Source organism: Chionomys nivalis, chromosome 5, assembly GCF_950005125.1.
Source record: "Chionomys nivalis chromosome 5, mChiNiv1.1, whole genome shotgun sequence".
Classification (NCBI taxonomy): Eukaryota; Metazoa; Chordata; class Mammalia; order Rodentia; family Cricetidae; genus Chionomys; species Chionomys nivalis.
The window spans coordinates 28,785,760-28,811,534 of record NC_080090.1 but is presented as its reverse complement, the minus strand read 5'-3'; the positions used below and the strand labels follow the sequence as shown (position 1 = coordinate 28,811,534).

The 25,775-nt window shown below is 44.5% G+C and overlaps 1 protein-coding gene and 1 pseudogene across 3 annotated transcripts in view; one reads left to right on the top strand and one right to left on the bottom strand.

Annotated features, from left to right (window-relative positions):
• The window catches only part of Arhgef3 (Rho guanine nucleotide exchange factor 3), a 287,187-nt gene extending 261,705 nt beyond the window's left edge, over positions 1-25,482 (top strand). For all 3 annotated transcript variants that reach the window (XM_057770292.1, XM_057770293.1, XM_057770294.1), the window contains 7 exons: positions 388-450; positions 2,854-2,950; positions 3,106-3,182; positions 10,922-11,179; positions 17,207-17,377; positions 19,884-20,070; positions 23,163-25,482. In XM_057770292.1, coding sequence (XP_057626275.1) covers positions 388-450; positions 2,854-2,950; positions 3,106-3,182; positions 10,922-11,179; positions 17,207-17,377; positions 19,884-20,070; positions 23,163-23,509 — 1,200 coding nt within the window. In that variant the 3' untranslated portion in view covers positions 23,510-25,482. The remainder of the gene's footprint in view (positions 1-387; positions 451-2,853; positions 2,951-3,105; positions 3,183-10,921; positions 11,180-17,206; positions 17,378-19,883; positions 20,071-23,162) is intronic.
• LOC130874795 (S-phase kinase-associated protein 1-like) lies at positions 21,528-22,015 on the bottom strand (annotated as a pseudogene).
• Positions 25,483-25,775: the final 293 nt, after the last annotated feature.

The window sequence follows — 25,775 nt, the reverse complement described above, 5'->3', positions numbered from 1 at the left end:
GACTCTGCATGGTTTCTTACGATCACCCCCATAGCAAAGATACAGAATCCAGCACTCCCACCCTTGATGTCGTTCCCTGCTGCTGGACGTCATCAGAGTTTAAAACTGTGAAGGGCGAATTCGCAGGTGGGAAATACATGTCAAAATCCTCACAAACAAGGCTTTTCTTTGCCATTTTTAACTACAAGATGCGTTTGCTTCAGGATAATTTGAACTTTTTTTTCCTACGAGGTATTAAACTCAGGGCCTTCCACATGCTCAGCATACACTTCTCTGAGTGTACCCCATGCCTCATGCAAATTCGAGGGAATTCAGAACTTGTGAGTGTTGGTACTGTCTGAATTTATAAATGAAGGAACTGAACAAGTCTGTTCTCTTGCTTTGCAGGCGATCTTTGAGCTTTCTCAAGGAGAAGAAGACTTGATAGAGGACTTGAAATTAGCAAAAAAGGTGAGCTAAGATACAGTAGCTGTTTGAGTCACCTCATGTTTTTTCTGCCCTGTGAGTCATTTCACGGGCAGCCTCTTTGTGACTAACTCAAGTCATCAGAAATTGGAGGAAAAAAAAACCAAAAACTTTTGACCACAAACGAACAGTGAAGGAAATGGCTCAAAGCAAGAAGGCAAATAGCCCTCCACACCTGGCACCTGCCGGATGCCTCTGAGTGTCTAGGGCACCTCGAAGAATGTATCTGTTTAAATCTGAAAGCCCTCATGGTGGCCTGCCTGCTTTTGTATATACCTCATTGTCCTAGAAGTCTTTCTTGAGCTACTCAGGAGGCTGAGGTGGGAGGTCCTAGATTATGAGACCAGTCTGGGCCACATATTAAGAGTCTGACTCTCAAAACACACCAAAAAAGGAGTCTCATGTAGTCCATAAGAGAAACTACCATTTATAGAGAAATAGATTTCTGAATCAGGGTAAAGACAATTGATTCCTGAAAGTTGGTAGAGTGAGCTGCATGTTCGTATAGTCTAGAAATTAGGGTCTTTCGTACAGAACTAGGGTTTCTTTGGGGGGTGGGGTTATTTGTTGAATATGCTGAGCATCGGGCTCAGACCTAAACATGCTACACACATGATCTACCACTGAGCTAGACCCCAGCTAAAGACGTGTTAATCCACATTACGTGGGGGGAGGGAAGGACACCGTTGCCTTATATCATGTACATTCTTGACAACAAACCTTTTTTCCAGTGACCTCCCTAGTTTGGAGGCTCAATTCAGACTCCTTCAACTTGTTTTGTTATGGCTTCTTGAGGGAATCATGCATTCAGAAGAATGCTTCTTGACCTAGGGTCCTCGGTTTAACGTCTGCTAATAGGAGGTTCTGCCTCCTACACTGCTGAGATGGCTAGCTAGGCTTTGCACAGACACTGCCAAGTAAGAACTATTGGGTAGGCCAGAGGCAGCAGCTCAGAAATAAGAAGGCATTTAAGTCTGGAACACATCATATGTTCTAATCCCCATTTCCTGAGTCAAGATTTCCCAAATGTGAACCCCTTCAGATGTTTCTCGGCCATCCCCTGACTTATGAGTCAGAGGGCTCTGTTTCTCCCCCAATCCCTTTTTCCTCCCAGTCATACACCTCTGCCCCTCTCACAGGCACCAGCTCAAATCAAGGTCGTTCTTCTACGGTATTTCCGGCCTCCTCTCTGCACATGACTCACCTCCAGAACCTTCTTTGGATACCTTCCTTACCTTGAATTTTCTTACTTGTTAGAGCCCTTTATAACTTGATTGGTTTTGTTTTCTGATGGGACCAACCCTCCTGTCATTAATCTTAAACTTTTTTTTAAAATATATAAAGTTTCCATGCATCTTAAAAAAAAACCTCAATTAACTTTATACAACTCTCTAAGGACAAGCATTGACATCTGTCTTATTTTGCATGTGTTTATGTGTAGTATACGTGCATGTATGTAAGCCTGTTCATGTGTATGTGGTCACTTACGTGCTTGTGGATGCCAGAGGGTAACATGAGTCTCCTTCATTAGCTCATCATCATATTTATTGATGCAGATCCTCTCTACTGAACCAAAACTCATCAATATAGATAGTCTAGCTAGTCTGGTTAACCAGTTTGCTCTAGTTTAGCTAGTGTAGCTAGTCTGGTTAACCAGTTTGTTCTAGTCCTCTCCTGTCTTGTCACATTCCCAGTGGTGGGAATGTAGGTGGGTCACCATACCCACCCAACTTCGGAAGATCTGAACTAGGTTGGGCAAATGTTTGTCTGTCTGTACTTATCGTTAATAATGAAAGGTCCAACCAGTTTCCTTTTCTTTTCTATTCTTTTCGTATTGTTTGTTTGTCTGTTCATTTTTCAAGACAAGGTTTCTCCGTGTAGCCTTGACTATCCTGGAACTTGCTCTGTAGGCCAGGTTGGCCTCTGCCTCTCTCAAGTGCTAGGATTAAAGGTGTGTGCCACCACCCAGTGAGCAGTTTTCTTTTCCTTTGGATATGTACTTACTTGGAAAAGCCTGTTGTTAGCTAATCTGGAATAGAGTGGGAGGCTTTTCAAAGTGTAGAATCATGTAGACTTTCAGAGCCTGGTAGCAATCCAGACTGCTCTCCGTGTAGGACGTTTGCTCATTCCTCCATGTATGATGTATTAAAGGATAGAAGGACTTGGGGAAAATCTACCTTGGCTTATCAGCAGTCACAAGAGGTTACAGGCAGAACCTGGTTCCCTGCACCTCTAGCCGCATCTGTCTGCTGTTTCCCTGCATTAGGGGAGAAATCGTAGAAAGCCAACTTTTGTTTATTGTAAAGCACTTCTCGGGAATCACTTACACAAATGACTGAGCTCCTCTGAATTTAACATTTGTGTCCATCTCTTGCCCATCTTCTACAGGCCTACCACGACCCCATGCTGAAACTCTCAATAATGACAGAACAAGAGCTGAATCAAATTTTTGGAACACTGGACTCTCTGATTCCTCTCCACGAAGGTATAGTTTTGATCCCAGACGAGTCCCATGGCTGGTAGCCTTAATTGAGTTGTCTTATAGCAAATCTGTGATTGTGTAATAATGTGAGAAGCCCAGTATTACCCTTCAACCCTGCTCATGTTGGAATGTCTAACCTAATGTTTCTTTCTTGCCAGAGCTCCTTAGTCAGCTTCGAGACATTCGGAAGCCCGACGGCTCGACTGAGCATGTTGGTCCCATCCTCGTAGGCTGGGTAAGAAATGTTCTCTGGTCTTATTTGAAGATAGATTTTACATTAGCTGGACTTTTTCCATGTTGGCAAATTCTGGTTATCATGTCAGATAAAAGTCAGACTCTTGATATATTGAGGCTTTATTCTTCAAAGCATGGAAACAATTTTTTTTCTTATTGCAAATTTATTGCATTTAAAGACAACCTTGCATTTTTGCAATAAAGTAAACTAAAAGTGCACATGAAACTATTGTTAGTTTCACATGAAATAAAATGACACTAGATTATATTGGATTTAGCCCAATTAAATTATTGCAATTTCTCCTCTAAGTTTAAAATTAATATATTTATTTTTTTCTCAGGACATGTTATGCAAGAACTTTACCACTGATCTGTCTATCTCCATGCCCATTTTGCTGTCTTGCCCCTTATTCTGAGTCATGTTCTCACTAAATTGCCAACACTGTCCATGAACTCTCTTTGCAGCCCAGGCAGGCCTTGAATTTGGGATACTCCTGCCTCAACCTTCCAAGTAGTTGGAATTTACAGGCCTGTGCTGCCAGACCTGGCTTGACATTCTTGTTTATCACCAAAAATAGATAGCTCTTGTTTAGAATGTGTAAGACTCTGGGTTGGATGCCCAGCACTGGGCAGAGTGGGGCAGGGCGGGGGGAGGGGGTGATCTAAATGTGGTTTTACAAACAAGGTAATGAGTCTATGTTGCTTATACTTAAAACATATATTTCTGGTCCTAAGTAACTGCTGGGTATACAGACAACAAATGGATTCCCTTTCTTAAAAAAAAAAGATGGGACCTTCAGTTAGGGTTCATGAATAATGTGTGGTCCTCATACTGAATTCTTGTTCAGTTGAGTATGTAGGAACCACTGTGTCAGTCACTTAGACAAAGCATGTGCTATTTTGCCACCATCCTATCTACTCCCTATTGTCTGCTTGCCCGTGTCCTTCAGTGAATACGTGGGTGCTCCACCCCAATTCTAGATATTTTTATTTGTTATAAAGCAGGTATTGAAAGCAGATAACTATAATGACTTCTTCCAGGCAAAATTAGATCTCTTGATCCCTCTGGTTCACCCAGAATTCCAGGAAAATAGGCAGTGACAGAGGGTGATGCAGGGCTTTCAGTCCTACCGCCATGAGTGCTCTCTTTCCAGGTAAATTTGTTTCTAACCTTCGGGTTCTCATTGATGTCACATGACACTGGTGTCTGACCTGGAGCCTCTCAGTTACTGCCATCTCTGGAAACTTCAGAGGGTCCCAGGACTTGGCTCTAGCTCAGAAGTCAGTTTTAGTACCAAGGCTGAAATAGCTCGACAATATCTGCCAGACAAGTAATGGTGTAAGCTGAATAATTCAGGCCATGCGCTTCAATATTTCAGGGGAGGTCGTTCATCTCAAACTTTTGACTTTGTATTATTAGTCACGGTATTGTTTCAAAGTTCTTCAACTACAAAGACAGTTCTGTAGAAAGTGTGGGTCCACTGGAGTCAGAGGTGGTTGAGTGAGAAGGTCTATATCAGTGTGTTTAAACTCCCCCAGTCTGTGGAGTGAGAGCCCTTTAGAGTTAACTCTGGAGTTCCTGGTCGGACTTTTTTATGCTAGAGTAATATAGGAGGATGCTGTTCCTCTAAGCATTGCTTGCAGATGATGACATTGTTTCAGATTCAAGCTTGAGGATTTTGCCTTCTTCGCTTTTTTTTATTGCCCTGAAATACCCTTTTGTCAACTTATGTTATGAGATTAGTTTGATCTGAAGGCTCTAACAGTCGTGTCCCATACATGCCCAGAGGAAGTGTGTCCACGCCAGTCTCTTGCTGCTGGACCCTCCAGGCATCAAATGGGTCTTGAAGCTTGAAGAGCAGCCTGAAAGGAAACAAGTGGTCCATTGTTGCCAGATTTCATGAGAAATAGGTTTTTTTTTTTATCAACCAAAAAGCTGTTAAGTGTTTTTCTTTTAACTCCAGGTGTGTTGGTATGAGCAAGAGCTGTACACGAGAGTCAGTCTGTTTGAGTTCTAGTCTTTTAAACAGAGAAAAATAATATCTTACTAGACAGTAAATGAGAAAAGTCGGGGCCCATTCAATCCATGGAAAATTGATTTATTTTCCCCACAAAGGAAAAAAAAAAAACCCTTTGAAAGAGTGAGATATCCCCGCCTCCCCCCATTCCCCATCCCCCACGCCTGCCCAGGACAGTGTCAGCTGGGCCTTTTTGACCTTAGAGTGAATCCAGGACTTATGCTTTGAAGACTTTAAACAGACGGGATCTTTGGGGAGCTGCCCTGGTTATAGACGGTGGAAGTCCCCTTCCTAGTGGCTCACTCTGTTTGAGCAAGCCTTCCCTGTCACAAAGACACAATGTCCCAAGTGACTGGTCTCACTAATAAAATAATTTATAAGCTCTCCAAGGCAGAAAGTGCTCCTGTTTCATTTAGATCCTAGTTAATTTTTAATTCCAAAGAGAGAGAAAGGGTGGATGGAAGTGGAAAATCCAGATGTATTCTAACATTTTTTTATATTAGGGGGATAGAGCTTCTAAATATGTGTGTGTGTATATGTCTGTGTGTGTGTATTTTTTAAAAGTGCTTTCCATATATACTTATGATGGAGGAAGGTCATTCCATATATACTTATGATGGAGGAAGGTCAATAAAGAAACTGCTTGGCCCTCATAGGTTAGAACATAGGTGGGTGGAGTAAACAGAACAGAATGTGGGGAGGAAGAGGAAGTGAGCTCAGATGCCATTTCCTCTCCTCTCTGGGGCAGACGCCATGCCGGTGTGCTCCAGAGCAGACACGATGAAGCTCCGACCCAGGATGGACGTAGGCTAGAATGTTCCTGGTAAGCGCACCTTGGGGTGCTACACACATTATTAGAAATGGGCTAGTCCAGGTGCGAGAGTTAGCCGAGAAGAGGCTAGATATAATGGGCCAAGCAGTGTTTAAAAGAATACAGTTTGTGTGTTGTTATTTTGGGGCATAAGCTAGCTAGGCGACCAGGAGCTGGGGCGGCAGGAACACAGCCTGCAGCTCCCCCCAACATACTTATACATGTATATATATGTGGACATTTTAAATTTTTCCATTTTTTATTTTTTGACAGTTCCGTATGGATAATGAATTTTAGTGGTTTTTACCCCATGTCCCCCACTCTTATCCTTTCTCCCACTCAAACCCTTCCACTTCCCAACAGGTCCCCTCCTACTTTTGCTTCTTCTTGTATGACCCATAGGATTTACTCATAGTTGCTTGCACAAGCGTGAGTGAGAGGTTATTTCCAAGAGCCTGGGCAATTTACCAATGGCTCTACTACTGAAGAAAGTGACACCCTCTTCCCCAGCAACCATTAATAGGCCCTCAGGGAGGAGTGGAGCCTCATGGCCCCTCCCCCATCCATGCTGAAATTTGATTGGCCCAATCTTATGCAGATCTTGTACAAACAACCACAGCACTGGTGAGTGAGTTACTTGCTCAGCTCCTCCTCCTAAGTGTTAGATGACTTAATGTCTCTTTATTTCTTTTTTTTTTTTGGTTTTTCGAGACAGGGTTTCTCTGTGGTTTTGGAGCCTGTCCTGGAACTAGCTCTTGTAGACCAGGCTGGTCTCGAACTCACAGAGATCCGCCTGCCTCTGCCTCCCAAGTGCTGGGATTAAAGGCGTGCGCCACCACCACCCGGCCTTAATGTCTCTTTAAACAGACTATCAAGAATTTGGGATGGGGGCTGGTAAGATGGTTCTGGCCTCTAGGGGCACCAGCATTGATATGCATATACCTCTCCCCCCTACACACATATAATGTATAATTAAAATAATAAGTATTTTAAGAAAGAATTTGTTAAGGGGGAACTTGGGAAGTAATCAATAGCTTAAAGTCATTTGTTTTTACAGGAAATTCAAGCTCAGGCTGGGCTACTTGATACTTTGTTTCAAGATACCCCAAGTATAATCTGTTTCAACCACTCAAGGCTAGGGGAGCACACATAAGGAGAAGGAAGGATGGAAGTCAGATGACTGGGAGATAGGCAGCAAAATGGCATCTTCTGACCATGGCACACCTATTCCCTTCGAGTTCCAGGACAGCCTGAGCCCAGTGAGACTGAATCTTAACCAATAACGGCCCAACAACAATAAAACAAAACATAGTTATGATAGCCAATGCTCACCACTTCTTAACCAGAGGGCAATCTGTGAAGTGTTTTATATCTCTTGTCTCATTAAAGGGGAGGGGGAGGCCTTCGCTATACAAATTCTGAGAGTGGAGAAGCTGAGGTTCAGAGCCACAAACAACTGTCCACGTTTGTTTTTGAAGCTAATGCTGCATTCCCAGAGTCTGTTATTTTTTTTTTAATTTTTGTTTTTAAGCACCAAGCTCTTGCCTCATTTTTAAAGAAAATTAGATTGTATACATTTTGAGTCATGCCCAGGAAATGAGAACCTTGTCAGGTGTGAACAAAAGAGCAGAGCCCAAGGTAGTTACCATGGTAGCCCGTGGCAGGATCAGAGAAAGCAATGGCCCGTTGCACAGTGTGGCCAGAGTTCCTGGGTAGTTCATATCTGATGGTTACCACTGATTTGCTTCCCCTTAATGCAAACATGGCTCATTTCCAGGTCTTTAGAGAGGCGAGGAAGGGGAGATGAAATGAAGAGAGCCTGAGGTGCTTTTGAACTCAGCATCTCATCAGTACTTTAAAATATATGGTTTGGGTTTTGTTCGTTGTCTGAGGTTTCTGTCCTGCCCGGTTCCCACAGTTGTTAAGTCCCAAAGAAATCATACAGAGGTCTACATTAGTTATAAATTGATTGGCTCATTAGCTCAGGCTTCTTATTAACTCTTATAACTTATATTAGCCCATTATCCTTGTCCATGCTAGCCATGTGGCTCCGTGGCTCCGTACCTTATTCAGCGAGGCAGTCACATCTTACTTCTTCTGTGGCTCCATCACAACTGCGGACTAGGACTTCCTTCTTCCCAGAATTCTCCTGTTCTCATTAACCCGCCTCTACTTCCTGTCTGGTTGTCCCGCCTGTACGTCCTGCCTGGCTACTGGCCAATCAATGTTTTTATTAAAATACAATTGACAGGATACAAACCATTGTCCCATAGCAGTTTTGTTTTTGTTCTTTTGTTTTTCAAGACAGGGTTTCTCTGTAGCTTTGGAGCTTGTTTTGGAACTAGCTCTTGTAGACCAGGTTGGCCTCGAACTTAGAGATCCTCCTGTCTCTGCCTCCAGAGTGCTGGGATTAAAGGCATTCGCCACCACTGCCTGGCTCAAAATATATAGTTGAGCAGAGAATTTCTGCAGCTGTTTTTAACACAAATCAAAAGTTGTTGTTGTGTGTGTATGTGTTTGTGAAAGTGGAAGGAAGAAAGACATTCCCAGAAATGTTAACTCAGCAATGAATCTTTTATAAATACTACTTCTCTGGCAACTTTTTCTACTCCGTGATGAGGAAATAATTTCAATAAGAAGTGTAAAAGTCGTGGCAGGACATCTAAAAACTTCAAACGCTACCACCTGTGTTTTTGTTGATTTGTTCCTTTGGGTTTTTGTTGTTATTTTTACATGTATTTGCATTTTTGTATATATGAAAATGAATATACATATGAGCATATGTGTGCCCAGAGGACAACTCGTAGGAGCCTGTTCTCTTGTGTGTAGAAATCAGAGGTTAACTCAGGAGAGTTGACTCCTTCTTACCATAGGTCCTGCAGATCAGGCTCCAGCCTTCAGGCTTAGCAGGAAGTTTCTGGCTGCATCTTTGTTTGGCTTCTGAGACAGGATCACAGAGTGTAGTCCAGGCTGGTCTTGAATTCACTCAGACAGCTCTTGAACTTCATCAGTTTCTGCCTCAGACTCTGTGGTGCTAGGATGATATGTGTGAGCCACCACACCCAGAGTTATGTTTTGGTTTGGGTTTTTCTTTGTTTTTGATTCTGCCATTGTCTTTGTGAGCATCACTGCCAAACCATCAACTGTGTTATAATCCATTAACCTTTAATTTACTTGTTCATTCAGAATATAGACTTTGTTGTTTAATGGGTACAATGCGAAACCATGCACATGCAGAAAGAAAAGACTCCTTTATCCCTGTCTCTCACTGAATGCTGCAGAGGGATGTCGTGGTGGACACACACAGTCTCTTCACTGGTTTCCAGAGGAGGGCGATGCAGCTGGGTGACTGGCTGCACGGTACTGTTGCGGGCAGCTGCCCAAGCATGTCTGCCTAGGGCGCTGTTAGGAGGGAGGAGTAGCAGACTGGGAAGAGAGGCTCTTACTTGAGTCTCTGATGTGGTGTTTACCCAGTGTGACTGATGGGCGCGTCAGGGAAATTGGCGTTTTTGTTGGAATGAAGGCAGTAGGGTTAACACATTCCAGGTTAGGCTGAAATTATTCTTGCTTGATAGTGTGATGTGATCCGGAAGATGGTGCCAAAAACCTTTCCTGGCCTGCCAGAGCTCATTGAGAAGATTTTAACAAATAATTCCTAAACTATTTTCTTTTTCCTAATCATACTATTGCTTCAAATTCTTGAGGCCCCTAATAATTGGGCCACCTTGGAAATGCTTGTACTGAGCAACACAAAAGCCTAGGTTGTGAGTTTGACCCTTGCTTTCCGTGTATACCACTAAGTCTTCTAGAAAAGTCTCTTTAAATAATCCTAAAATAAATTCTGCTTTAAAAAAACGAAAGGAGGTAAGGCTGGAGATGTGGCTCAGTGATTAAATGTGCTCGCTACTCTTCTAGAGGAAGGTTCCAGAACTCCCATAAGATAGCTCACGGTTGCATGTTCCTGGGGTCTGAACCTGTCTCTGGCTTCCAGAGGTCCCAGCAGACAGTGAGACACAGAGATACAGCAAATGCACACACAGACACAAAAATAAAAATTCTCACAACTAAATCAATTTTTAAAAATTAAAAGGGCTCTGGGGAGATGGTTCCGTAGGCATGGCGTAGCAGGGTGAATCCCCAGATCTGTGTAAAGTCAGGCTCGTGTGTCTGTGACCCCAGTCCTACAGTGCTGGGAGGTAGAAGTGTGAGAATCCTAGAAGCTCACGGACCAGCAGGCCGAGAGTGAGACCCTGTCTAAGATGTGCACCAACACCTAGGGCTGTCCTCTGGTCTCCACATGTGTGCTGTGCCACACGTGTGTCCCCTCCCACACACACACATCATCTACACAGAGAGGCATATATGTCACACACAGAATTTTAGAACAATGTATGTGGCGCCTGAGGAACGATAGCCAAGGTTGTCTCTTGTCCACCAAACACATATAACACCAAAAAATAGACATAAAATGAAATTAATTCATAACTTCTGCCTTACCTGCCCTACTGAGTGCCTTGAAAGGGTTAGAGAAATTCTGAGACTGGGGTGTAGCTCAGGGGTAGAACTTCAAGCATGCATGGGGCCTTGGGTTCAGTTCCAAGCACTAACACACACACACACACACACACACACACCACAAAACAAAAACCCTGTTGTATATGCTTCTACAATACTGATCTTTTTTTTCTAGCTTAAGTTCCTAAACAAAGATGACGAATTTTGTTAGGATCTTTAAAAGAAGACTGTAAAACTAAGAAAATGGCATGTTTGTGTCTTGTCTGTCATTTTGAAGATGGCACTGGTTGGTTTCTTCTGCCCTTCTATGCTGCCTGGGTCTGGAGACTGCTTTGGTGTCTGCTCATTCCTAACAGTGATGCTGACACCCAGCCTTCCCTTCTGTTTCTTTCTCAGCTGCCCTGTCTCAGCTCCTATGACAGCTACTGCAGCAATCAGGTTGCTGCTAAAGCCCTCCTGGACCACAAGAAGCAAGACCACAGAGTCCAGGACTTCCTTCAGCGCTGCCTAGAATCCCCCTTCAGCCGCAAACTAGATCTCTGGAATTTCCTTGATATTCCTAGGAGCCGTCTAGTGAAATACCCGCTGCTGCTTCGAGAAATCCTGAGGCACACACCAAACGATAATCCAGATCAGCAGCACTTGGAAGAAGCTGTGAGTTTGCCTGTTTACTGTTCTTTTCCTGCCTACTCTCCAGAATGGCTAGGGTTGGATCAGTAGGTACCGAACGCATGGGGCCCAGCAATCTTGGACTTTTTTTTTTCTTTTGGTTTTTTTTCCTTACCCGCTTCTAGTTCCTCATCCATAAAACAACATGTTTACACAAAGTAGCTTAAGATCCATTTGGTTCTTAAACTTCTCTTACCAATTGTGTGTATGTGTGCGTGTGTTTGTTTCTTTGTTTAACTGGCTTCAAACGTGTGGCCAGTCCTGATCCTCCAGTCTCAGCCTCCCAAACGCTAGGATTATAGGTATGTGCTGCCATACCCAGCTCAGGTTTTACGCTGTTCTTGATGGCTTTTTATGCCACTCCAATCCAGTATTAGAATTCCAGACTGTGAGAACTAAGATCTTTCTGGAGATTTTAAATGAAAATGTTTTATTTAGTAAGAAAATGGGAATTGGCTTCTAGCTAGACCAAAGGTCATTTGTGAAGGGTCACCTGGTTAAGAGCTAGCTCCTGTCTGTACCCAAGTGCAGGAGGGTGCCTGATCAACCTCCTAGTGGCCACCACACCCTCATTCAGAAAATGTTTACTGAGCATGGGCTGGGTGAGTGTCTGTGCTGTCAGCACTAGAGAGGCAGGAGCCTTCCAAGTTTGAGGGCATTCTGTGCTATATAGCAAGTTAAAAACCAGCTCTTCAGCTGGGTGGTGGTGGAGCATGCCTTTAATCCCAGCACTCGGTAGGCAGAAGCAGGCAGATCTCTGTGAGTTTGAGGCCAGCCTGGTATACAAGAGCTAGTTCCAGGACAGGCTCCAAAGCTCCAGAGAAACCCTGTCTCGAAAAAACAGCTCTTTGTGGGATTATGGGTATGCATCACTTAATGGGGCTTAACACCACCGCTCCCTGGTCTGGTTTTTTACAACTTTGAACCTGGACTTCCTTTCCACTGGCTCCCCGTTGCCTCCATCAAGACGATCTTGACTTTGTGTTCAGCAGAGTAATATGTTCATGACTATACTGTGATAAAGTGGGTTTGAACCCTGTATCCTAACAACTTTAATCACGACATGGAAAATCTTGAGTTGATTTGAGCACCTGTCTGAAGCAGACCTGAACCCTCTCTCAAAACCAAACAATACTCACCATCAAAAAGAGGGCTAGTAAGATGGCCATACAAGTCATCCATAGTGACCTAAATTCAATCCCCAGAACCTAATTTGGAAGAAGAGCCCCAACTCCTGAAAGTCGTCCAACCTCCACTTGGGCACCGTGGCACACACGTGCCTACACAAAACACACATATACATGTAGCCAGAAGTTTCTGTCCCACCTGGTTTTGTAGCCATTCAGTCCCAAAGAAACACACAGAAGCCGGGCGGTAGTGGTGCATGTCTTTAATCCCAGCACTCGGGAGGCAGAGGCAGGCAGTTCTCTGTGAGTTCGAGACCAGCCTGGTCTACAAGAGCTAGTTCCAGGACAGGCTCCAAAACCACAGAGAAACCCTGTCTCAAAAAACCAAAATAAATAAATAAATAAATAAATAAATAAATAAATAAATAAATAAATAAATAAAAACAAAGAAACACACAGAGGCTTATATTAATTATAAACTATTTGGCCTGTTAGTTCAGGTTTATTATTAACTAGCTTTTACAACTTAAAATAACCCATAAGTCTTTTGTTTTGTTTTTTTGTTTTTCGAGACAGGGTTTCTCTGTAGCTTTGGAACATGTCCAGGAACTTGATCTGTTGACCAGGCTGGTCTCAAACTTTCAGAGTTCTTCCTGTCTCTGCCTCCCGAGTGCTGGGATTAAAGGCATGCACCACCATCGCCCGGCTTAACCCATAATTCTTGTCTATATTTAGTCATGGTACCTTTTCTTAGTGGAGCATTCTCATCTTGCTTTCTCTGCGTCTGGCTGGTGACTGAGTCTCTGCCTTTCCTCTTTCCAGAATTCTCCTAGTCTGGTTGCTCTGCCTATACTTCCTGCCTGGCTACTAGGCAATCAGCATTTTATTAAACTAATATGAGTGACAAATCTTTACAGTGTATAAGAGCATTATCCCACAGCACACACATGCACACACACACATATATACTTTTTTTTTTAATGGTAGGATGATGAAGACTTAAAAGAGCAACTCAACAGGCTTTTTTCTGACCTAGCACAATAATAGGAACATTTATGTCGGTATTTTGGAAATCATAAGCCTGAGCCTGCTGATTAAGCCAGTCATCTCCCAGAGAAGAGTTTTAGTAGGTAGTAACAACAATAGTACAATCGCTGATATTTATCAAATACCCAGTAAATTGACTTTATATAATTGCCTTACAGACTGTTAGATCTCACTTAACACTCATTGCAACTTGTGAGACAGCTCCAAATCCTTTTTCTCTGCTTTACAGTCCTGTTCAGTGAGTAGAAAGTTAGTCATGTCTTTGAGCCCTTCTTGCCTTGGGAACTGCAGAGAGCTGTCTTGTCTTGGAAGCTTGGCGAGGGGACCTCACTGTTACAAAACTGGTCCAGGAGTCTCCACAGCAGAACGGGGAAGAGTGAGGACAGACTCCTGATTCATGAGGCACACAGTGTCTGGCAGACTCATCATACAGAGACCAGGCCCTGTTCTTAGCACAGAAAGTGGGATCATAGACGTAGGGGATGAGCCCCTCTCACATTGTCTGTTCTAATTGCTGGGAAGAGCAATCGAGTTGCCTCCTCTCCATATCTCATCCCGGTGACTGGATGGTCTGCAGAAATACCACCAGCAGGGAGCCCCAACCACTCTCAGTAACTACTTGTGTGAATGGTGTGTGTGAGCCTGTGCTCAGTTTTACTGTGAAGATTTCTTCTTTTTAAAACACAGCATTTAAAACACACTGACCTCTTTTTTTAAGTGAGCTGATTTGAATACAGAAACAAACAGCTAGGGGTGATTGCAACATGAGGGGATATGCTAGTTTCCCGTTTCCTTGTTCATAAAGTGTAAAGCCTTCAAGAGCCGAGCCTGCACCTGATGGTCAGGGCAGGCGTGGGCATGAAGTGCATGTAAACTCTCATTTGGAAGTGTCTGCGAGGCTTCTACCTGCCCATTTCCACAGTCGAGTCTGTATTCTCTCCTCTCCTGTTCACAACCCATGTAGCATATCCCAGATGGAATGTCTTTAGCCCTGTACTGTTGGGCGCATTATGGATGTGTTTGATAAACACAGAAATCCATAGTACCACACTTGACTTGACCACACATTCCTGAATAATTTTCCCATCCATGCAAAGGGGAAAAATTGTCTATTGAGTAAGTCTTTTCTACACCAATGGAGTTGACTCCGTTTACCCCGTGACTCAATTTAAAGATGGGGCTGGCTTTCCGTGCAGGCAGAAACTACTTTGTCATGACTAGGATTTCTTAATGTGTTTTTAGAAGGTGTTAGAACTGCCCCCAGAAGAACTTCCTTATTTTATTTTATTGATTGAGACAAGGTCTCGTGTGGCAGAGTCTGGCTTTGAACTTCTGACCTTCCAGCCTTTGCCTCCCAAGTATTGGGTGGGATTAGAGATATATACCACCAAAGAGAAGTTCTTTTTTGTTTGTTTGTTTGTTTTTCGTTTTTTTGTTTTTCGAGACAGGGTTTCTCTGTAGCTTTTGTGCCCGTCCCGGAACTAGCTCTTGTAGACCAGGCTGGCCTCGAACTCACAGAGATCCGCCTGCCTCTGCCTCCCGAGTGCTGGGATTAAAGGCGTGCGCCACCACTGCCCAGCAAAAGAGAAGTTCTTAAAACAGAACTTTGACTACCAGGCATTTAGTGATTTAAAATGTAAGGATTGTGCCAGGCAGTGGTGGCACACCTTTAATCTCAACACTCAGGAGGCTTAGGCAGGCAGATCTCTGTGAGTTTGAGACCAGCCTGATCTACAAAGCGAGTCCCAGGACAGCCAGGGATACACAGAGAAACCATCTTGAACCTCCCCCCCGCCAAAAAAAAAAAATCTAAGGATTGTGGCAGACAGAGAATGATCCTGCCAAACATTTCTCCCTAAAACAGCCTTGCTTTTGATGCAGCTGCAGGGGGCACTGCCATTCCTGGTCCATGTCAGGAGCTGCTAAGTGGATAGCATTGTCACACAAGTAACTAGATGGACAGGGTGTTGGCTCCTTACAGTTGTGTTTCTCATTGTTCCCCTATTCTTGCCTTCAGTTTGAACCCTAGCAAGATGTGTAACAACACATGTAATTATAACACACAACCACTGTGACCGTTCGTTACTGTCGGTCTACTGTATGTAACTAGAACTCTCAGAAATCATGCAGAATAAAGCTCCGTTAAGACCCGGTATAAAAAGGCCAGAGCCTCGGGGTACCGGGTTGATACAACACAAAACTCTGTGTTTTGTGGGTTGAAGCAGATTCAGAGTGTGGAGTCATGCTGCTGGCTGCGTTGCTTTGCCTGTGAATATTTTGTCACGTACCAGAGAAAGAAGCTGTATGAAAGTGGTTGGAGCTGCTCGAGGAACCACTGTAACATTTGAGTTTGTAACTCTTCGCATGACATGCCGCCTGTTCAGTTCCTGAGTTAAATTAGGAAGTGAGCCTATTATATCTGTGGTGAGGACCGCTCTAGTTCTTCTGGGCACTTGCAGGGAACTCAGCTGTCCCAATGCAGCTAGTAAATAGTTCAGTGATAAGAAGCCATAGATAGCTATTACCGCTGAGGTCTTCATCGACGGGATGCGTGGATTCCACCATCTGCTGAAAACATAGAAAGGTCAAGGAAGCCAGGCGGTGGTGGCACACGCCTTTAATTCCAGCACTTGGGAGGCAGAGGCAGGCAGATCTCTGTGAGTTCGAGACCAGCCTGGTCTACAAGAGCTAGTTCCAGGACAGGCTCCAAAACCACAGAGAAACCCTGTCTCGAAAAACAAAAAAACAAAAAAGAAAGGTCAAGGAGTTAAACCATTAAGCAACTGTTCAGATGCCTCCCCTTTGATTTGGATCCATTCAGTTCCGTTCCATTTGGGTTGGTTCGGTTTGGTTTGCATTTGGTGGTGAGTGTTTGCATGGTGTTGGTTTCTTGAAACAGGGTCCCATTATGGACTGGCCTAGGAACTTGCCTTGCAACCCAAGCTGGTCTCAAACATCCTCCTCATGGTCTTCCTGCCTCAGCATCCCAAATGTTAGGATTATAGGCACGTGAAGCATCCAAGACTACTTTCTATCTCTGCCGCTCAGATAACGCTATGTATCACTTTAGATTTGCTCGTGTCTTAGGTAGGGCTCTGCTGCTGTGACTAAACACCATGACTAAAGCCAACGTGGGCAGAAAAGAGTTTATTTCACCTTACAGGTCATAAGTCCATAACCAAGGGAAGCCAGGGCAAGAATCTAGAGGCAAGGACGGGAGTAGAAACCTTGCAGGGGTGCTCCTTACTGGCTTGCTCCCCATGACTTGCTCAGCCTGCTTTCTTACACAACTCTGGACCACCTGCTCAGGAGTGGCACTACCCACATGGACTGGGCCTATTCACATCAATCAGTAATCAAGAAAATGCCCCATAGGCTTAGCCAGCATAGTATATGATACACACACATACACACACACACACATATATATATGTGTGTGTGTGTGTGTGTGTGTGTGTATGTGTGTGTGTGTTTAAATTATAGACAAATCTGATAAGAGTATATTAACCTTAGCTGGAAACTATGGTGCACAGTAAGCAGGTGGATCTTTGTGAGTTTGAGACCAGCCTGGGCTACATAGTGAGTTCTAGTATAGCCTGGACTGCATAGTGAGTTCTAAGACAGCCAGGGCTTCATAGTGTAAGACTCTATCCCCCCCACCACACACACACACACACACACACAAAGCTTTATTTTCCCACTTCCCCACAGTGGCCACATAGGTAGCTCTCCATGCTGGATGCAGCAGTGTCTGCGTAGCCACGAGGCTGGCTCTAAGCCTATGGCTGTGGGTGGTTGGCTTACTTCCCCCATTTTATACTTTTCTTTGTTTCTATAGATAAACATCATTCAGGGTATCGTGGCAGAAATCAACACCAAGACTGGGGAATCGGAATGCCGTTATTACAAAGAGCGGCTTCTTTACTTGGAAGAAGGTCAGAAAGATTCCCTGATTGACAGCTCGAGGGTCCTGTGTTGTCATGGCGAACTGAAAAATAACCGGGGTGTGGTAAGTAGTTCCTCTCCCCAGGGCCTTACCCTGGTGCTTCCCCTACCCCTAGATCCCCACCCCCACTCCAGCTTTTTTTCTCTGATCTTTTTGTGGTGTTAGGAGTTTTACCCAGTTACTGCCACCAGGCAAGCACTCTGCCACTGAATACATTTCTAGCCCTCTGAGTCTCAATTAAATTGTCCCAACTAGCTTCAGACTAGGATGAGTCAAGCCACGCTCCTGCCTCAGCCTCCCCAGCATCTGGGATTATAGGCATACACTCTACATCCCACTTTGACTGCAGAAGAGGGTGAGCGAGACCTAGTGGCCCAGATCCATGATCCCAGCTACTTGAGAAACCGAAACAGGAAAATCAGAAGTTCAGAGTCCGTCAGGGCTGCAGAGAGAGTATGAGGCCAGCCTGATCCATTTAACAGTTTCCAGGTCAGCCTGAGTACATAGTGAAAACCTGTCTCTCAAAAAGTATTTACCTTAGAAGACGTCGATTAAACTTAATGATTTTAAGAGACAACCTTTCGGCTTATGTGAGCAAGTCTGGAATTACCCCTTGTTGTTGGAGAGTAGGTTGCATAGCCTCTCATCAGGACTCCTATGGATTCGGCCATACCATTTGTAACGGCGCCACCGAGATCCTCTGAAGCTACTGTATGTGGACCTGCATGTGTGTGAGAGTTACTGACTGCCAGAAAGAGATTTCCAGGAAGCCGGAGAGGACTTACATGGGGGAACACTCAGTTCCTTGAAGGTTCTTTCTAGGAAGTCTTGAGAAACAGGAAGAAGCGTTGCTCCCCAGGAGGCAGCCCAGTTTTCTTCTCAAACACCAGTGCCATGGCCTCTCTGACGGGATGGCAGAAAGATGAGGTCTACGGGCACCGGAGCTCTGAGAGTAAAGACAGCAGTCGGGGTGGGAGGTTTGTTGGGTTTGACTCTCACCAGAGGTGTGAACATTATTATGAACAAAGTCCTGTGTCAGGAAAAAATGGCACAGAAGCGAGAGCAAAGGGAGTTGATTCTCAGTGAGGACTTATAAAAGATGGATATTTTAAAAACATTGCCCAGACAATCCCAGTTCAAACTGCCTGCCTCAGCTAGAGGAAAGACTGGTGTAGAAACAAAAGTTCCTAGTCCAATGACCCACCCATCTCTCCTCTCCTCTTAAAGGGATATCTTTAACACATTTCTACCTTCTGGGGGGCTGGGGAGGGGAACCTGGAGGGGCCTTTAGCTTGTTTATTTTGTGCTTTGTTGTTTTATGATCTTTGAGCATTTTAAAACCGTTATTGTTTGTTTATTTTGAAAGAGTCTTCCCCAGGTGGCCTAGGTTTAACTCAGGCTCAATGTATAGCCCAGGCTAGCCTTGAATTTGCAATTCCCTCCACTTCACCACTAGAAGAATTGCAACTGTGTGCCCAGCCAATCTTTTAAGATCTACATCCCCACCCAAGGGCTGCTAGAGTTGTTTGCCTATGCAGTATATGAATTGTGTGTGGCTGGAGGCGTGGCATGCGGAATGTGCTTCCCCTACTCAAATCAAGATTCTAATGTTGACTTCCTACCCAGCCCCCTGCTGGTGGCTTCTTTTAAGAGTCCTGGGTTGGCATCTCCACGTCCTCCCTAGAAATCCAGAGCCCAGTATCCAAGCTGCGTCATTCCACCTTTTAACTCCTGAACATTTCCAGACCATGAGAAGGGTCTGGTACTTGGGGTTGAACGCCACAGATATGCGCCAGCACCACACAGGAAGCTTACTTACTCTCATTGTGTGATTTGAGGCACACCTTCATTTTCTAAGACTTTCTGCCCCAGCTCCACACAGGCAGCTGGCTTTCGTGGACAATGTCTTCATGTTTGAGATCAGCCATCCACCCTGTAAGCACAAGCTCTCCAGAGAACCCAGGCACTGATGAACTTACTGAGAACATACAGGTCCTCTTTCTCTGACTCCAGCAGTGCCCATGTCCCTCTCTGATGAGCAGAGTCCCAGCCAGAGATGCTGGTTAAAGTTGATGGTCAGCCAGTGGTTGAAGAAACATATGTAAACTTTTATGGGTTTTGGAAGCTAGAGCTGTTATTAGGCTCTGATGTACAGTCTCATCCTTTGTAGACTATTAACTTGATCTCTTAGAATTGTATCGAAGCCAGGAGAGCGTTGATTCCATTTCATTACCCTGTCCATTCTGTTCCCTTATTTTTCTCTCAGTCGAGCTGGAGGCTGTATGCGTATGGATAGGTTGTGAACTGTAATGTAAGTAGGGTTCTGGTTACAGTTAACTATAGAAAGCCTTGCTCCAGTGGGTCCCCAAAGAGGAAGCTGTATTAAGGCAGTGGATATATGTATCTGGAAATGCTTCAAACCTGCCCACTTCTGCTTTCCTAGAAACAGATTTGGGCACACACTCATACTCCATTATGAACCCCGTTCCTAGAGACCTCTTGCACAGAGGCCCACCCACAAACTCACCACTTACTGCACTGTCGCTCAGGACAATCCTGTTTCTTTTAGAAACTCCATGTTTTCCTGTTTCAAGAAGTGCTTGTGATCACTCGAGCTGTCACTCACAATGAACAACTCTGCTACCAGTTGTACCGGCAGCCCATCCCGGTGAAGGACCTCATGCTGGAAGACCTGCAGGATGGAGAAGTGCGGCTGGGCGGCTCCCTGCGTGGGGCCTTCAGCAACAACGAGAGAAGTATGTGTGGGTAGCGGACTGCAGAGACATAGTGGACCATTAGAGCGTAGAAACGGGGAAGGAATGGCTGGCTGGGGAAAAGAGAACAGCCCCAGCCTTGAAGCCAAACTGGGCTCCAATGCTGACTCTTAACTTACTGATGTGCAATCAAGTTCCACCTCTGTGAGCCTCAGTTTCCCATTTGTCTGCTTTTCCTTCTGGGATTGCTTTGAGCATTAAGTAGCATCCAGTGTCTGAGCTTGTCCATTGCAACTGCAGCTGGTGTTTCTTTTGCTCCCTGGCTCTGTCGCCTACTGCTACATGAAAGTATGCTTAATCCCGTACAGTCTCTGTGTGGTTGCTAGCTGCACAGTGTAAGGTGTTATAGTTGTTCCGGTGTAGTTGCTGAAGAGGTCTAAGGAGAATCAACTAGAGCCTAGCTGCCATGGTCCAGCATGGGATTAAGTTTGAGGCCAACCTGGGCTACGTAGTGAAAGCCTTACCTCAGAAGAAGACAAGAGCAAAACGAATGATGAGCTGGGGTACGTGTTCACCTGCTGCTCTATTCAGTGGGCATTTCTAATACAGGACTTTTTTTTTGAAGTAAGTTTTTAATTGAAAAGCTACCAAATGTCTAGTTACAGCCCCTTGAAAAGCTAACAGATGTCTAGGTATAGCCACCCTTCCCAAACCAAAATGGGTAGTAAACTAAATCTCTAGGCAACATACTCAAAGCTGAGATTAAAAATTAAAGGAGGCGGATAAGACAAAACAAGTCCTCAGATCCAATCAAAAGAGCCCAGCTGTATACAAGCTTACCAGCAGCAAAGAGGCTGGAACACAGCTTAACAACCCCACTTGCGACATTGACTTCAAGTTCCCTTGTTCCAGTTTCCAACTCATGAACAAAGATCATGTTTGATTAATTCCACTTCAGGATACTTCTCATAAGTTGTTTTATTTGCAATGCCAATTTCCAAAGGCTCACTGAAGTTAACTGGACAACGAACTAGGCAGAAATCACTTTACAGAAAGAGGGAAAGCCCAAAATGCCACTTTCCACAGAGTTTTATTCAGAATATTGAAAAAAACAAAACAAAAACAAAAGAACTCCTGCTCATAGAAGAAACTCAGCCATAGGTCAGATCTATACTGGAACTACACCTGCAGTGAGGACGAGACTGCGTTTGTCCACTGTTCTAATATTAACAATTATTTTTTAAAATAAATAAATATTTATTTAATTTATGTGCATTGGTGATTTGCCATGGGTGTCGGGTCCCCTGAAACTGGAATTACAGATAGTTGTGAGCTGCCATGTGGGTGCTGGGAATTGAACTTGGGACCTCTGGAAGAGCAGTCAGTGCTCTTAACCACTGAGCCATCTCTCCAGCCCCTAACATTAACAATTATAAGCAGAGCAGTGCAACTAGCATACACAACAACCCTTCTAGTGTTACAGTGTCAGGCACAGCACTTCACTTCTCTTCACACCACTGTTCTCCTTGCGTTCCTGGGCCTCATCCTCTTCAGTAAAGTCCTTTTTGATATTGAAGGTTTTACGAATCTCCCTCAGTTTTCCCCTTAATCATATTGGCCACAGTCTTGCATGTGACATCAAGCAAACCTTTGATGTCTAGGTAGTTTGCAGTCAGAATAAGTTCATAAAGTGTTCCTTGGTCAACTTTCAGGAATTCTTGGTCCCAAGCAGGAATATCATCTGTCTGCTTTTCTTTGTTCTCATCATCCTCAGGAGGAGGAGGGTCATCCTTGTGATGGATGCACCACTGAATGACTTTTGTTAGAATTGCTGCATTAGTATTTGGTAAAGAACAGGATCATCATCTCCCTCATCATCCATTCCCAAATCTTCCAGCATGATCTTGATAGTCATATCTTGTTTGGCAATTTCTGCATCAACTTCAAATATCTCTCCATCAGAACTCTGCAACTTTATCAAAGGCATGGTGCTTGGTCTCAAGACTGCGGGCCCAAGGCTGTCAGCAATCACAGAGGAGGTATAAGGAGGACAAGGCCACTCCTAATACAAGACCTTTTAAAAAAAAGATGTAGGCCGGGCGGTGGTGGCGCACGCCTTTAATCCCAGCACTCGGGAGGCAGAGGCAGGCGGATCTCTGTGAGTTCGAGACCAGCCTGGTCTACAAGAGCTAGTTCCAGGACAGGCTCCAAAGCCACAGAGAAACCCTGTCTCGAAAAACCAAAAAAAAAAAAAAAAAAGATGTATTTATTATATATATACAGTATTTTGCCTGCATATATGCCTGCATGCCAGAAGAGGGCACCAGTTCTCATTATAGGTGGTTGTGAGCCACCATGTAGTTGCTGGGAATTGAACTCAGAACCTCTGGAAGAGCAGCCAGTGTGCTCTTAAACACAAAGCCATCTCTCCAGCCTGTCTAATGCAAGACTTAACTAAATAAAGGAAATGACCATGAGAAGCCATGATTTCAGCCTCTGTCAGACATTGTTATGTAGTAAGCACTGTTTTAGGAACTAATGATACACCAAGACATTACAGTTTTGTTCCTATGGAGTGTACAGTATATGATGGTCAAATATTCCCAATGCTGGTTAGAAAACTAAAACCCTGGGCGTAGTGATCTTCATCCCAACCCTTAGGAGGCAGAGGCAGGGGGATCTCTGTGAGTTTGCGGCTAGGTGAATTCCGAACCAGCCAGAACTACATAGTGAGACCCTGCCTCCAAATAATAAAAATAATAATAATGGAAAAAAGAGAGAAGTTAACAGGCTGTTTCTCTGAGAGGGTCCTTTTAAGTTAAAATGTGATCGCGTCCCTTCTCCCCTTCAGTTTCGTCTCTCCAACCCCTCCCACGTCCTCTCCAGTATTCTAGTATTTCCGACATTTAGGCAGCTGTAATAGCCAATCCCTTGAGGAAAACTGAGCTAGGCCTGTGCCACTCTAGTCAGCTGTGAGTGGCATCAGGGTAGAACTGAGTCCTGCATCAGTAGGAGACACTCTGCAGTCAACAGTGTCTGGCCTGGGACCGGGGCTTAGTGCTACTCTGTGTTCTATGGTTAGCCTGGCAAATACCTACCCAGTAACTCTCCTCTCATCCCTTCTTCATTTCTAGTTAAAAATTTCTTCAGAGTCAGTTTCAAAAATGGATCCCAAAGTCAGACCCACTCACTCCAAGCCAATGACACCTTCAACAAACAGCAGTGGCTCAACTGTATCCGGCAAGCCAAAGAAACGGTTCTGTCTGCTGCTGGGCAGGCTGGGTTGCTTGACTCTGAGGGACTCCTGGGTCCTGGCACCGACACCAGGGAGCCAGAAGGAGAGATAAAACTGGAGCAGATGGACCAATCGGACAGTGCATCGGACTGCAGTATGGACACCAGTGAGGTCAGCCTGGAATGTGAGCGGATGGAGCAGACAGACGTGTCCTGTGCAGACAGCAGGCCAGAGGAGAGCGGCTGACAGAGGACTGCACCCATGTCGTACCTGCTTGGGAGTCACATTCCACACGCGGACAGTCTGGAGAGGCACGCTGAAAAACTTCTGTGCCCGTGCACATGTGTCCCTTGTGTCTGTACCTTGCCCCTCATACTGCAATTGCCAACTACTCTGTCAGCTGGAGTCCGCAGCCGCCCTTCCCCTGCTGCTCTGTCTCATAAGTGTCTGGATGAGTGGAGAGGGATTGGACAAGTTACTCTGAGTTGTCCTACTGGGTTTTCATGACAGAAAGGATCTCTAAACTACTGTTCTGTGTTGACAAGTCCTTTTGTCCCATGCCTCTCTAGTGCTCTGTAACTCCTCGACTCAGTAGCCGAAGACCTGGAATAGAGATAGAGCTTTTCAGAGTATTGAGACGGCGTTCAAATAGAAACCAGGAAAGTCAAGCCCTTGAAGTGAACTCGGGTTCCATGTTATTCAGCCAGAAAGCACAAAAACATCTCTGGGGGTTTCCTAGGTTTGACTTTGTTTGAGCGCTGTGGTTTCATCCAGTGTAAGTTGAATGTGATAATCTATGAAGACATGAAACAGAAGTTGGCTTCAGTAAGAGCCAAGACAAAAGCAGCTGCTGGACAGGCCTACAATCCCAGCACTTGAAAGCAGGGACAGGAAGACCTGGAGTTCAAGAACAGCCTTGGCTATATATCAAGTTCTAGGTCAAACTGAGTTCCATAGTGAAAACAAAATCAAAAAATTAAAAGTAGCTGCTAGTTCTAAATATTCAACTAAAATGGGAGTGACTATGGGAGGTGTTTCTCAGGGCTAGTGACTTGACAAAAAGAGTCTAGCCTGCAACACCAGGAGAGATCCCAGGGCCAGGGAAGATCTGCCAAGGTTCTGAGTCCTGTCTGCATTATGTTCATCTGCCTCAGCTGCTCCTGCTTCAGAGTGGCAATGACGTAACATAGAGATAGTGACCGCACAAGCGACTCTGTTTACAAACGTGAGAGAAGGACTTGGGAATGAGAAATGTGTCGCCATCCCCGAAGCCTCTTGTGGGAGCCACCAAAGTTGTTGTTAGTCTAGAGGGTCTTGGGATTTCCTGCTCTGCTTTTGGGCCCTGAGTTTGTATCTCTATTGAGCTATAATCAGAATGGTGGTTAATCCCTCCTGAGGCCAATTTCATTAGCTGTGATTAACTAGGACCAGTTAGCTAGCCAAACTGGAAAGTTCTGTGTTCCAGCCTTGATTTACAGAGCAAGGATGGATAAAAAGACCTTGAAAAGAAGTTCACAAAATACACCGAATAGCTCTTTGCAAGTGTAAATACTCAGGGGACCCCGCCAGCACTAGTAGTAGTACGGATTCTAAATTATTGCCAAAAATGTTTCTTCCTGTTAATTTCTGCATCTATCAAGTTTACAGAAAAGAAAGCAACATACAAAACGATCCCTTTAATCACATCCATGTGCCACGCGCACTGAAAGAAACTGTGGTGAGAGTTCCCAGAAGAAAAGCAAGGTGTGTTACATTATTATATTTCAAAGCAAATGTTATGATCAGTTCTACCCTGTAAAGCAGATCTCTGTATTTATAGATTTTTACCGTGGTGAATTTTTTTTTTATTACAAGTTTATTTAAAACCACTTTGTTTCTTAAGTAGCCGACTTAGCAAGTGAACCGGCTGAGACAGGACTGGATGAGGGAGGAACCCGGAGCTGTTCTCTGGAGAGCCGCTGCCACTCTCCCTGTCAGGGTCAGCCTGCGGGAAGAGAGTGGGTGAATGTTTTGGTGAAATGGAGACTTTTTGTATAATGGCCTTAAACTTTTCTGGAAGCATTTCAAATAAATTGCATTAAAAGTGCTTTCTTCCCCTGTGTACAGTGTGTGCTCGATCACCATCAATCAAGGTTGTTCTCTTAAAGGGCAAGGCTTTCTTTCTGAAGTTTTGCTTGCGGTTTTCCAAGTACAAACTTACCATAGAACATGGGCTTAAATAAACGGTGTGATCAATTGACTAAAGCTGTTACCGAACATACATTTCTAAAGTCTGTTTTCTCAAGCATTCTGCTTTTGTTCACTTAGTCATTTATGCATCTGTGTACAGTGTGTGTGTGTGTGTGTGTGTGTGTGTGTGTGTGGACAACCTGAAGTACTTAGTCCTCTCCATTCACTATGTGGGTTCTGAGGATGGCAGCAAGCACCTTTACCCATTTTAGTCATCTTGCCAGCCCCCATTTATTCATCTTTAGTAACTGATATCATCCATGCCCTTTACAAAGCCAAGTGG